This window comes from Cariama cristata, unplaced genomic scaffold (genome assembly GCF_000690535.1).
Source record: "Cariama cristata isolate BGI_N322 unplaced genomic scaffold, ASM69053v1 scaffold33056, whole genome shotgun sequence".
Classification (NCBI taxonomy): domain Eukaryota; kingdom Metazoa; phylum Chordata; class Aves; order Cariamiformes; family Cariamidae; genus Cariama; species Cariama cristata.
Window position 1 is genome coordinate 1 of NW_009623247.1, and position 13,820 is coordinate 13,820.

Below are 13,820 nucleotides of genomic sequence, written 5' to 3' on the forward strand. Positions count from 1 at the left end.
GGTTACAAACAACCTCTATCTGTACCATCAGCTAAAAAGTAGAGGTCCTAAGCTCTTATGTGGGATGTTTGGTAATGGGTGTCACTGGGGCGTGGTTGTACTAGTGGCACTTTTCAGCCAACTTCAGGCTGGCTGTGGAAGTCAAATGGCTGCTTCCCTTTGGGCTAAAAAGTAGAGGTCCTAAGCTCTTACGTGGGATGTTTGATAATGGGTGTCACTGGGGTGCGATTGTACGAGTGGCACTTTTTGGCCAACTTCGGGCTGGCTGTGGAAGTCAAATGGCTGCTTCCCTTTGGCAAACCTGCCTGCGGGGTCGAGGCAGGACAGCAGTGCTGCCCTGGGGCTCCGCAGCCCGGGGTGAGGAAGGTGCTGGGTGATGAAGCTCTTGCTACGCTACCAGGGCTGGGGGAGGATGGAGCGATGGGGCAAGGGGATGACACGGAGGTGGGAGGTGGCGCCTTCCCTCAGGGCGTCTCTGTCAGCCCTGTGAGGAGCCGGGGGCGGGGGGCTGCGCTGAGGCACATGCAGCCCTGCCTAACCTGCACCCCCACAGCCCTCAGCCAGACTGGAGCAAGGGCTGCCTTGCTCCTCTCGTTCCCAGTCAGTCGGCTCCAGGCCCTTCTCGCAGAGAGCCTCGTCGAGGCGGGGTGGTGGTTAGGGGACAGTGGCAGCGCAGGGGACCTGAGGTGGCTGTGAGGGGGGTGAGGCCTGTTGGAGGGTGGCTCTGGCTGTTGTGGTGGCCCGGCACTCCCATGTCTGGGAGCAGTGGCAGGTCTCAGCCTGGGTCTCACTTTTTACAGGTTGTCTTTGGGCAACCTACTAAACTCGGTCACTTATAGAGTGTGGCTTCTCTCCTAGCTTGAAAGAGTTTAAACAAAATGTTGTCATCTGTTGGTTGGCAGTGGGTTTTTCTAAGAAAGCGTTTCTTGTGTCAGAACTGAAGCCTCTGTGTCAGGTTCTCCTTCTCCTTCACTAGCCTCCTGCAAGCTGGCTCTGGGCCAAATAGCAACCTCTAACTTGCTGCCAGTTTTTTGAGGGGGTGTAGGTGGGTGGTAATGGGGAGTGTCTGAGTAGTCAACTCATTTCCATGACCAAACCTAAAACCAGATGTGTTAATAACAGCTCACTGAAACTTTTCTCCTCTCCTCCTCCTTACAATTGGTAGGTATTCATCTTCATGAGGGAAAAACACGTGAGAAGATCTGATTTGGAACTGTAGTGTTCACTTCAAGATGCCCCAAAAGGAAAATACTTATCTGCAAGTCTCATCTTTCAAAACTGTCTGCATTCTTTCAATCAAAGACAAACATTTTTTGAGAAAGATGACTTGTGAAATCTGTGAACAAAGCTGAATGAAAGGATACTGAATGAAAGACAACATGCCTTACAAGGGACCTTTATCCTGAAGGGCTGACACTGTGCTCTTAAACTAAAACACAGGTACTGTAAAAACACTGATCCTGAACAAGAATAAGGATTATAGAAACTGCATCAGAATGTTTGTTAGTCCCAGAAGAGTCAGGAAATGCCATTTTTTGCAGATATTTGCCACTTGCTTCATACTATGTCTCATGATTTTTTGGGGACCATTTGATAATCACATTGTGAGCCATATGAAGTCCTATTCATACAGATACCTCATAAACAGCTACCATTTTGTGAATGACAGCCTGTCTATCAACAGGGATAACTTGGACAGAGTATCAAGCTACCAGTACTTGATCAACCACAGAGAGAAATGTGGTCAGCAGGATGTCCTTCTCCTGTTGTTTGTGAAGACTTCTCCTGAAAACCGTCATCGGAGGGATGCAATTAGACAAACTTGGGGTAATGAGAAGTATGTTCGTTCTCAACTTAATGCCAACATTAAAACTCTTTTTGCTTTAGGACGACCAACAGATCATCCTCAGCAAACACAGCTGCAAAGAGAACTTCAGCTGGAAGACCAGAAATACAGTGATTTGATTCAGCAAGATTTCTTGGATACTTTTCACAATCTTACTCTTAAATTGCTTTTGCAGTTTAGCTGGGTGAATGCCTACTGTCCTCATGCCAGGTTCATTATGTCTGCAGATGATGATATATTTATCCATATGCCAAATCTTGTTGCTTATCTCCAAAGTCTAGCACAAATGGGTGTGCAAGATCTCTGGATTGGTCGTGTCCATCGTGGATCCCCTCCCGTAAGAGACAAGAGTAGCAAATACTATGTTCCATATGAAATGTACCAGTGGCCCTCTTATCCTGACTACACGGCAGGAGCTGCATATGTAATATCAAATGATGTAGCAGCTAAAGTATATGAGGCTTCATTGACGCTCAATACAAGTCTTTACATAGATGATGTTTTCATGGGTCTCTGTGCCAATAAAATGGGAATTGTACCACAATATCATGTATTTTTTTCTGGGGAAGGAAAGGCTCCATATCATCCCTGCATTTATAACAAAATGATGACATCTCATGGACATGTAGATGATCTTCACAAGCTCTGGAAGCAGGCTACAGATCCCAAAGTTAAAAAGCTTTCTTCGGGGATTTGGGGTAGAATATACTGCAGACTAGTCAATATTGTGCTTCTCTGTAAACTGTACTATGAGGACACATATCCTTGTTCAGCTGCGTTTTCTTAATACTTGAATGTCTGTGTTGAAGATCCACTGAGCCAAAACAGAGCAACAACTTTTTAGCTGTTTATTCAAAGTACATGGAAAGAGGTAAAACTTAAATGTGACTAGTTGGGGGGCAGGGGGGGGAGATAGTCCCAAATTCTGTTCAGAAACTCTTACTGGAATAGCTCTCTTATTGTACTGCAACTTTTTACATTGTAGCCTGTTGGGTTTTGCATCCCTTGAAGAGTGTTAAAAAAAAAAGTCTGGCTTAAATGAACTATAATGGACTTCTAGGATTCAAAATGCTTCGTGAAAATGTCTGTTACCTTGAACTTGTCAGTAGGTCTTTAAGCTTTAAGAAAGCTTAATGTGAACTAAGGCACATGGTAATTAAAAAAAAAAATCTGCTATATCAAAATGGAGTAGACCTTTCAAAACATGAGGAAAATAGAACTTCTGACTTCAAAAATGAGACTATTGCAGTAGTTTAAGGCCATGTAAATTGGTTACAAATATTCACCATTTCTCAATGCTTCATAGAAAGTAAGTCTGGGCCTGCACAATTGACAAACAGTGAGTGCTAGAAGTGAAGACCTGCTACAGTCTTTTTCTCAAAGCTCCTTAAATTTTTGAAATAAAATGTCTGAGTACCCTGTGACTTGGTGGTTTTAAGTAACAAAGGAGCTCCCTTTAGATCAGAACAGAACTTGAAAGGATAAAAATAAAATATTACTCATGTAAGTGATTTTGCCAATCTTTCTCTACCTTCTGAAAACTGAAGCAGTACATTTAAACAGTCCAGTCTTTGATAAGCAAATAAACTAAATGAGTTTTTTTAACGATGCTTCTGCTTTCCAATATTGAAGGTTCTAAAGGTGAAAAGCAAGCAAAAGTCCCTGAAATGTTAATTATAGCTAATTTGAAGCTGTTAAAGACTTTGAAAAACATAATCTCATGCATGTACTAACAAAGAGGGAGGGTATTTTCTGCACAAAGTTTGACTTCACAGTGAAGGGATAGGGAGATGTTGATCTGTAGAAACTGGGTACACAAATCAAAATCACTAAAATATTTCTCCTGAAGTCTTAAGCACAAGACTGTCTTTAAAATTTCAGGGCAGTTTGTGTCCACAAACCCCTGTATCTTCAATATATTTCAATGTTAATATCACCTGCAGGAGGAACAAAACACCTGTGCACTGTAAATCAGGATAGAACTAAGTGATGCTCAAACTCCAGCTGTTCTGAGTTGTACTGTGGTGCCAGATAAATATCATAGAGAACTGAAGTTCTAGTATGTCTCCAGTTTTTCTTGTATAGCTCACTAATGGTGTCTTCACAGACTCTCAGGACAGATATTTTAGTTGCTAATTGCCAAACCTGTGGTAGCTCTTCCTGGAGTGGACACACAGCCCACACAAGGTATGGTCAACTATTGCTTGTGAACGGATGAGATGCTAGAACAAGTTCTGGTCTGGGTAGTGTCAGAAAACTACTTCTGAAACTTGACTCATTCAAGCTTTATCAGCAGAGCAATAACAATGCAAAAGCTCACAAATAATCAAGCATCTGTTGGAAATGTGCCAATTACAGGAGCAATACTACTTGCTTTGTGTCTAAGACTAGCCTTTTTCTTCTGCCTGAAGTTTCTCACTGTGGAGCAGTGAGGTACTCTCTCTGTGTCTTCTGATTTTACTGTAGAACAGCTGTACAGGACTTGGCAGTTTTAAGCTACAAGTAGTAAACTTTTGTTCAAATAATTGCTACTGCTCTTGGAACTGTGCTGCAGGTTTTAATGGTTTGAATGCCTAATAGTATATGTTAGCATAGACAGAATCCAGGAGTGAGCTTGTTGATTGTTCTCTAAGCTGCCATTTCAGATGGATGGTAGTTAGCTGCTGGAATTAAGTGAAATAGGTAACTTCCTGTAATTGGTTGTCTGGAAGGAAAAGAATTAAGAATCCTAGCTGGACCCAAATGTTGGTTATACAAAGAGGCCACAAATAAATCATTTATCAGTGTCAGAATGATTGAAGAACGTAACAGCTATACTTTAGAAAGAACAAAGTCAGTTCCCGTTCTTGCCTAAACAGATTGATTACAGTACTAAGGATGTGTGTGTGTGTGTGTGAAAGAAAAAAACAAAACACAAGACAACCCTAGATCTATATAACCTGTTGGCTTATAGAGAAATAAATGTACATACAGAGAAAGCAGTATTCTGTACTGAAGGAAAGCTGCTCCATCAGACCTGTTGTAAGCCATTTAAACCAACAAGCTGCACAGCAAAACTGCACTACTAGAAAAACCCACCTTGTTCGCTGTAGGGAAAGGGAAAGAGGGTCTTCGTATGCGGTATGCAACCGAAATGTACTATTAAGACTACATTGGGATTTATTGTTTTGACTCATACAAGCAAAGGAAACGTAAGTTTTAAGTATCTTAAACTTCTATAGGGTAATGACCTAGCTAAAATCTAAAACACTGCTTAAATATAGTATGCCATTATCTGAAAGTCACTTTTGACCATTGAAATACTTTGTTTTACACTTGGTTTGAGTTTTGTTTGGATTGTTTCTTAAAAAGGCCTTGATATTTGTAGTATGCGTTTTCTTTTGCTGCAGTGAAAAGAAGTTGCTTGTTGAATGAAAAGGAAAGCATGAAGGCGCTCCCTACAAAAAATGGAGAAGCTAGAAAACTTACTATTTTCAGGTTCTAAACACTGACTTAAGATTTGTACACCTTTATCTGGAACCTTTTTTTAACGATAGTCTCGGTGCTCCAATGCAGGGCTGTCAGCTTTTACGTCTACCGATAAAACTGTATCAGCCTGAATGGTCACTCCTCATTAAGAGTTTGACATTGTTGCACAGCATATTTAATGCTAAAATTGTTTTTACCTGTTTGTTTGGTTTGCATCAGTTTCCCTTTGATATTACTAATTTTTATACAAAGTATTCAATATTTATTCTTAAACTTTGCCTCTGTACTACAAAAAGACAATTGTTTTGTAAAACTTGTTTTGAATAAACAGACTTAATTCTTTTTTTAAAAAAATGAAAACAACACAACAAAGGTGGTAAATATTTCTTGTTGCTTTCTTTGACAGGCTCAGCTCTGATGCTTTTAAGTGCTATTCTGAGTCCCTGAGGGCTTCAAACTGAACACAATGGGATGACCTTTAATACTGTTTTTTTGTAAATACATGCAAGGTTTATTCTAATGACTTATTTTCTCATGTCATGTTACTAATACTTTCAAGAAAAAAAAGAAGTTGCCAAAGAAACCTCCCCCAACCCAAAACAGAAGATAAATCTTGCTTGCTTTTCCAGCTGATAGACTGTGTATAAACACACGGCTGTAAGGATTTCAGTGACTTGATTAAAGTTCATTATGATTAATAAATTAGATATAAAGAAGTTGTAGAGAATGTACTATAAATGAAGTTATCTGCATTCTAAGGACAGAAAAATGAAACTGGCTCAATGTTTGCAGCCTTACCTCCTCCTTGTTGACAAGTTCTCATCACTTTCACTCATCACCAGGACTCTGCTAGATCCTCCTTGACTAGCTTCATGCATCACTTCAATCTGAATAAAAAGGACACATTAAAAGTGAAAATACTAAATTGCTGATGCTTTTATTTAGAGAACTTTAACTCTTTAAAATAATAAAAACCAGATCCTGCCTAGTCTAGTAAGTCCTTGAACAAGTTAAAATTATAGAATTCTAGATGTGCAAGTAGTAAATCATCAAGAATACCCCCCCCTTCACCCCCCCCTCCATCAGTATTGGCATGGGAGGGGTTCTTGACTCCAGGCAAAGTCTTTATGTTCTGCTACCACAGAAGGTGAATTATGTCCTTATGTAGATAATTACAGGCATAACATTCTGTTCCTTAGACTCTGAGTACTGTTTGTTTGTTTGTTTCCAGCCAGAAGCTAACCCAAAGACTTCACATTTTCAGAGTTCTTTGTACAGTGCCATATGCAGAAGCCTAGGGAATCTGTCTTGTGCCCCTGAGAAGAGTCTTTGTACTAGTAGCAGTACTATGTAAGACAGCACAGACCCTCAGATATTGAGCACAGTATACATGTGCAAGGGATGTCCCCAGGCTGAAATGGACTAGAGCTTTTTATATAATCTTTTGGTAAACATTAACCTACTTCCAGTCTTGCGGAGTTGGACCATTTCAAGTGTGCTCAGGCAAGTTTTAAGCAGGCTTTTCCTCCCTTTGCTTGCAGCTTTAAAAGTACCAGCACTACTTGGGCTTACTCAAAGGCAACCTCTTTAAATTCAGTAAAACAGCTCAGCTGCTGAATTTGCAGTTAATCCGAGCCAATATCTAAACTCCAGAGTTTTTAAGTTCCTGAGCATTTTGATTTTTAAGGGCTGATTCTGGGGAAAAAAAGCAGTGGCCTGTGTTATATTCTATATAGCTAACTTATTTAGCTGGTTGGTGATGATTCAATCCATTAATAAACTACCCTTACCTGAACTATTATCAGAACAAATAAAATGCAAATAAAAAATTTATAGCAACAATGGGAGGGAAGGAGAGGGCTCTTAAATGCTGTCAGGCTTGGGAATAGGAAGGAAAGGATAAGGATGTTGAAAGGGTCCTAAACAGAATCTTGCTGCAGAAACAATAATGCAACAAATCTCATCATAGAGACACAAAAGCAAAATACATTTACCTGAACCTTACTTGTCCATGCAGCAACAGGTAACAGTGGAATTCTTTTGGTTTTTTATTTGTTGGTTGGTTTATTTCTAAATATTAAATGTCCAGTCTTTCCTCCTTTGCATAGAAACTACCCTTAGAAAATACTTAAATGAGGAAAAATGTAACTTTGTAAAACCCTGAACATAACACATCTTAACTTCAGAGGAGCTAGAAGAAGATTCCAGTTTTAGAAACAAAACAGATCATATGCTATAAGGAAGGATGGGGACTTTGGATGCACTTTAATGTATTACCTCCACATTTCCCCTTTCATGCTTTGAAAATGATTTCTACGTTAGTGTAACTTGTTTTCCCGTGTACGTGAGCATAAATCTTTTTTAACACTCTCATCTGAGTAACTTTCAAACTGCAATGTGAAGGGTAAAATAAAATGCTTAGCAGAGAATTAACTTGTAAATGGTCACTTTTTAAATTCAAAGTATAAATATGTAAACCTATTATTTATATTGGTTTGAGTTCTCTCACAATATGGGATGTCCCCAAAACACAGCTACTCCTACCTTAATTCCACCTTTAGTCTTCTTAATGTTTTTCTTTTTTGATAACTCTACTTCAGAAATGGTCTTTGGAGGGCAGGAAATTTCTGTGGACCTCCTGTTGGTAGCTAAAGGAGTCAAAAAGAAAGTAACATTAGAAAATGTGTGCTGAAAGGTGAAATCCCACTTCCTAATAAAAGCAATGAGCAAAGATCCTGTCACATCAGTGGTAACTGAGACCTGGCTTAGAGAACTGAATTCTGGCTGGAGTGGTGAAGGACCAGCTGGCACAAGGGATGGGCTACCTTGTTTGGTGCTCCACTGTGTCTCAAATTGGCACCTACAGCTCCATGCTGTAATCACTGCTTTGGTTTGGCTTCCTCCCTGGCAACCATCTTTAGGGTAGCACAGGTAAATGTTAGCCAGCTGTATCAACAGTTGAGTAATTTTCACTTTCATTGGTTTCCAGTTCAGGGGTTGTTAATTGTGTGCATTCCCAAAGAAAGGAAATTTTGGTTCTGGTAATGGCTTGCTAACGCTGGATTATAAAGGATTGTTCCCTGTAAGGTTTTACCACATGAACCAGTCTCAAAAGAGTAATCATACAGGTGTTCAACAAGTCACTGTGACTGTGTATATAATGACAGTGCATCCCAGGAAATTATTTCAGCATATGCTCTGTCCTGTCAGGTTTGTTGGGCCTTGCAGGCTCTGTAAACCACAGTTGACAGTGAGCTGACTAATGTTACTAGAAAATCATCCTTAACAATATAACCACTTATCCTGAGACAGCTGTCAAAAGGAAAAGTTTAGAATTAACTACGAGAAGGGGAATCACATTTAGCTTGAGTAGCAAATAATCTCTGTTACAGTTTGTATCTTTGTTTTAAATTGATAATGAGTTCACAGTACATGCTATATAAGTACAAGGCAAACAGTGCTCTCCTTTTTTCTTAGTTGCTGAATTGATACAGGCAACCATGCATGTCATGGTAAAAAAAAAAAATATGAATACCAGCTGAAAGAATCTGGGTCAGGCAACAAAGAACAAAATTGTTGTGATTCTGAGATTAAGTCCTTTTCAGTTTTATTCTGGGAAAACTTTCTAATTGAACAAGAACTTTTCCAAAAATAAAAGCTAGTGTTTTCAAATGCATCTGGTAACATTCTGTTTAAGATGATTTCACTAGGTTTAATGTTTTGAGGTTGAGAGTCTTGGTGGTCACTCATAACTCTTTTCTGGGAGAAGCTGAGGGATGCAATAAAAAAGATGCAGACATCTTTGACTGAGGAGGACATAGTATCAGAAGATTCATGTAGGAGAGGACTGAACACTTCTTTTAAGAGAAAGACATTAACAAATTTTCAAATGCCCTTGTCATTAGATTTTTCGTTTAATGTAGTCAAAAAGAGGCACATAGAAACACCCCAAATTATATGCAGTTAAAAAGACAACATCTCAGTTTCATAGGCAATGATAACAGAAGCTGATGTTTCTTCTACCCTGTGTCTCTTCAACTGTCTTATCATGCTGCTGGGAAGAGAATTAATTAAAGCAGCTTCTCTCCATCTCTTTCCTAAATCTTCCTGATTTCATCCCATGCTGAATGACATGAGGACTTGGCAACGTCCATTTCATGCCTATTACTTCCTCACAATGACTCCATATTAGAAAGCTTCTTCAACGGAACAGCAAAGTCTGGCAGCTACCAGCAGCTATAATCGACCGTTAGAAGATTCTTATGGTTCCCAGGACTGAGCTGAAATGTAAATGTCAACTGTATTTGGTTCTTCCATCACTCTTTCAGAATATACAACAGGGGATTTGTTTTGATTTTGAGCACTACTTTCAACAGATGCCTTTTTCCCATCCCCAAGAAAGCTTTCCATGAAGTAGTAATTGTTCTCTCAAAGGTATTGTTATTTCACCCCAAAAGTGGTGTACAGACATTCTGAAATGAAAGGGGAAAGAAAAGGCAAGATACAGCAAATACAAGTTATTTGTCTTTATTGTCAAAGTTCTTCATACCTTTCTAGTCTGCAAGGAGGATGATTTCTACCATTGGTAAAACCAGAATACGAACCTTCATCAACTATTTGATAAATTTTCAAACAGGCACTCATGTTTTCCCCATGAATCCTGCCATCTTGACAAGCAAGACGCAGGCTGTGATCATACCTATCACGCTGAACCATATTCTCTCCTGGGGCTTCTCCCAACTGTATCCTATTTCTACCTTGAAAAATCAGCATTAAAAAAAAAATAAATCTAAGACGTGATCACAAAAATCCTGGTTCAATTCAAGAAAACCAAGACATTGTTTCATACTCTTCCCCACATACTTACCAGACACTCCTGAATACCCTACATATGCTGCCAATATCCAGTTTCCCTATCTGAATCTGAATTCAGTCCATTGGATTGCTCTATAAAGCTAATTCCCAAGTCATATATGCTAGATGTGTTATTAAAAGGAATGGAAGCAAAGGAAATAACTTTAGGAAACATGAAAACTTTTGCTTAGAACAGCATAGTCAGCAATACCAAGTTGTTTGACCTATTCATTAACTGGAAAACTTTCTAGCTTGAAGGGATGGTTGATAACGGTATGAAAATCCTGGCTGAAAGCAGTTGGCAGAAAATGTGAAAATCAGTTATGACTTTGGTACTGGATCACAACTTACAAACTCAGACAGCTCCAGGTGATCCAGGAAGGAGAGCACTGGACAGTTTAAGTGAAAAATGACACATTCGCAAAAAGCTCAAGTGCAGATGCTCCTTGATCCAACAGCAAATTACTCAGGTCAGTTTACTAGCTTAGTCTTGGCTTCATCCATATGGTGTATTTCAGAAAGGAGAAGGCAGATACAAGATAAGAAAGCAGTCAAATCCAACTGTTTGTATTTCAGGGGTGAAATTTGATTCAGATTGACACAGCAAACTTTCCCCTTCCAATTTGACCCAGAAATGAATTGAAAACAGGAAGCAAACTCTTTTTGGTTACGCTCCAGAGTATTTCTGAGTTATTGACTGGCCCATATTCAGCGACTGCTGCATGTCACTACATTTAAGTAGTTTCTGGAGCAATTTAGAAAGAAACAGCCCAAATACCCCCAGATTATTATTGCAATAATAACTGTGGAACTGGAAATATTTTATAAGGGAAACTCCCCTATAAAATTCAGTACAGTTGGCTGTTTCAAGGTCATTACTGTACTGGTGAGGAAGCTGAAAGTTACATTATTCAACTGCCTACTGAAATAACAAAGGCACAGGAACAAAGGAAGGCTGTAACTATCTATAAACAATCTAAGGTCTGCATGGTTTCAAGGTTGTTTTCATCCCCTTGTTTCACAGTACTCCCCTGGGTAATGAATAAAGAAGATTTCATTTTTAACTCATTAATATTTTAAATTGCTTGATGCTGCTTTTAAAGCAAATATTGTTATGGGGCACTGTATGCAGAGGTAAACTTTTTGTTGCAAGGATATTTACAGTAAAAGAGGGTTTGGGTCTATCACTTGCATTCACCTGGAGCACCACCGTGCTTTTCCTATGGGACCTTAGTACTGCTTACTAGTTTTTACTGAACAAGTTGCATGATAAATATGGAATTACTGTTTTATTACCTAGTCTACAGCAAATGGTAATGTGGGCTGTACTGTCCCTAAAGCTGCTAGGAAGGGACATAGACTCTTATGCTCAATGTTGCTTTGCAGTCTCTCCACCACTCCAGGACTGAAATAAATTCAGTGAGGACAACTTGCTGTGCTGCTTGTGAGGAAAGGCTGGGGTTTCACCCATTTCCCCACCCTGCTCCTGCGTGGCAGGTTACAGGCACCATCTCTCAGGCGTTTGTCTGTCACAAGTTGGGGCTACATCACACAATGAGGCACAAACAAAACTGTGCAGCTCCCAGGTGCTCAGAGACAGCTGAATTAGTCCATCTGGGTAACTGGCCTCAAGTTTGGTCATGCTAGAGTAAATGTAACTCATTACCTAGCAAGAGACACAGACTCTGTAGTCAAGGGTTATGACACATGCCTAGCACTTGTAAGACATTGAAGACCCCCTCAAATAAGCACCATGCTTTACATTCAGGTCTTGTGTGAATTTCTCAACCACATGCTTCTCCATCTGTTTTCTGTGGGAAAGTGTGCGCGCTCACTAATCACCTACAGCAGAATCAAAGTCCTTTGGCAAGAACAGGCATGGAAACAACCAGTCTGCTAAACTTTATTGGGGCTTGCAACTCATGCTGTCCCACAGGAACATGACTTTGAAGATAATTAATGACTTAATAGTTGTTTTGAATGCTGGTGATGACAAAACAGCATGCTTAGGCAGCTAAAGAAACACCAGAGCATCTAAGGTTTATCATTTAATGGCTTAATACAGAAAGTCTTTTCCATTTTTAGGCAATATAATCTATACTTCTTTGCTCTAGCAAAATTGCTGTCAAGCCCCCTGAAAATCTGTCCATATAAGAGGCATGGAGCGAGGCCTCTGCATGTGGAATATTATTCTACAAGGAGACACACCACTTGGTTTCCTCAGACTTGCCCAAGTGTGTTAGCAGCCCTACAGCTGCAAAATTGAAAGCATCTTTTCCTTTTCTCTACTTTGTTTATAGAAATATCTTGAACTATAGAAACTGGTGGTTTCCCAAAACCATTAATGAAAATCACATGCACCATCTTTTCTGAGTCAGCTAATCTCTCTGCAGCCTCACTTTTCCTGCACACATCCCCAGACTCTTGCAAGACATTCTTCTTTTATCCTCTATCCAGATGTTATTGGTTAGTGAGTGTTATGCATCAGTGACTGTGAGGAACGCTGGAATGGATCCAATGAACAGTCATACACATTTAACTGAGATGGAACCAGTTTAATTTTTATTATGTAAAGAACTGAAAAGGCTCCAGCTGTGTTCCCTGATGTGAATTTCATGTTCCAAATTGGCCTTCTAAGATGCTTGTAGGGTGAGTTGTGGATTTTGTATGTGTGATGTGCTGTTAAACATGTTATTAGCTTAATAAGCTCACAGAAATTTTGACATCTCTGCTCCTGTATTTCACACTTATGTTGCACACAAAGAAATCCTAGGTGAATATTTTATAGCATTTAGAAGACAGGAGATGCCAGAAGCAAAGCTACATGTGCAACCTTAGTTTTGCCCCTTTGCTGCCAGGGCATCTTGGTCCATGCCCCTCTAAGAATCCTTGCCTCATTCAGTGCATGGAATCAAACCCACTTAATTCATGAGCAGCTATTCACTATTTTGATTTATCTGTGTTTCTCACTGGGGGTCCAGAGCCTTACTATCCATATGCTGTTTCAATCGCTGCTCTGAAAATAATTGTTTTCTAATAGTCATTTTAATAGTCGTTTTTACAGTTCAAGTGCTTCATAAATATTTACTGAGCTGTTTTCACAACACTTCTCAGAGGTAACAGGCTGTTATCAACCACACTGAGATCTCCGAGTTCCATAGATAAAGATCAAAAGAGAATACACTACTTTGGGAGACCAACTTGACATTTTTAGAACTGAATTTTCAAGTTACTGAGTATTACATGCCACATCACATGTTCAAGAGCACATGCCCGGCCCAGTAATTCTGATTTCAGTCTTTCACTGCTCTTTCAATGTAGACTTCTTTATGTAGTAGCACAAGTTATTAAAAACAAAACTCCCAAAACTGCACTAAGTTGAATCATGTTAGCACCCACATGGGTTTTTAACAGGGTTGAAAACTTTACACCTACAGCACCAGCTTCTCTTTCCCATGTCAGCACGAGTAAAAGCACCAGTAAGTAGTCACCATTTCAGGGGTGACTCCAGAAGAGTTCAAACCCACTGGAACCGGGTCTGGTACAGTTCTCCCTTTCCTCCAAATCCCGGGCCACACACCTCTGTCTCCTTTCTTGTCAGCACTGCTGTTCATGGAACTGGATGATGAGGAGCTGAACTAGCCAAAACCAC

The 13,820-nt window shown here is 39.8% G+C and overlaps 1 protein-coding gene across 1 annotated transcript; it reads left to right on the forward strand.

Annotated features, from left to right (window-relative positions):
• The first annotated feature begins 1,496 nt into the window (after positions 1-1,496).
• B3GNT5 (UDP-GlcNAc:betaGal beta-1,3-N-acetylglucosaminyltransferase 5) lies at positions 1,497-2,673 on the forward strand. Its single transcript, XM_009702659.1, has one exon. It carries the CDS (start codon positions 1,497-1,499, stop codon positions 2,631-2,633), a length of 1,137 nt encoding a protein of 378 aa, XP_009700961.1. The 3' UTR covers positions 2,634-2,673.
• Positions 2,674-13,820: the final 11,147 nt, after the last annotated feature.

Excerpts from the sequence above, each read along its gene's own strand:
- B3GNT5 (XM_009702659.1), top strand. The coding sequence starts at position 1,497 with ATGTTTGTTAGTCCCAGAAGAGTCAGGAAATGCCATTTTTTGCAGATA.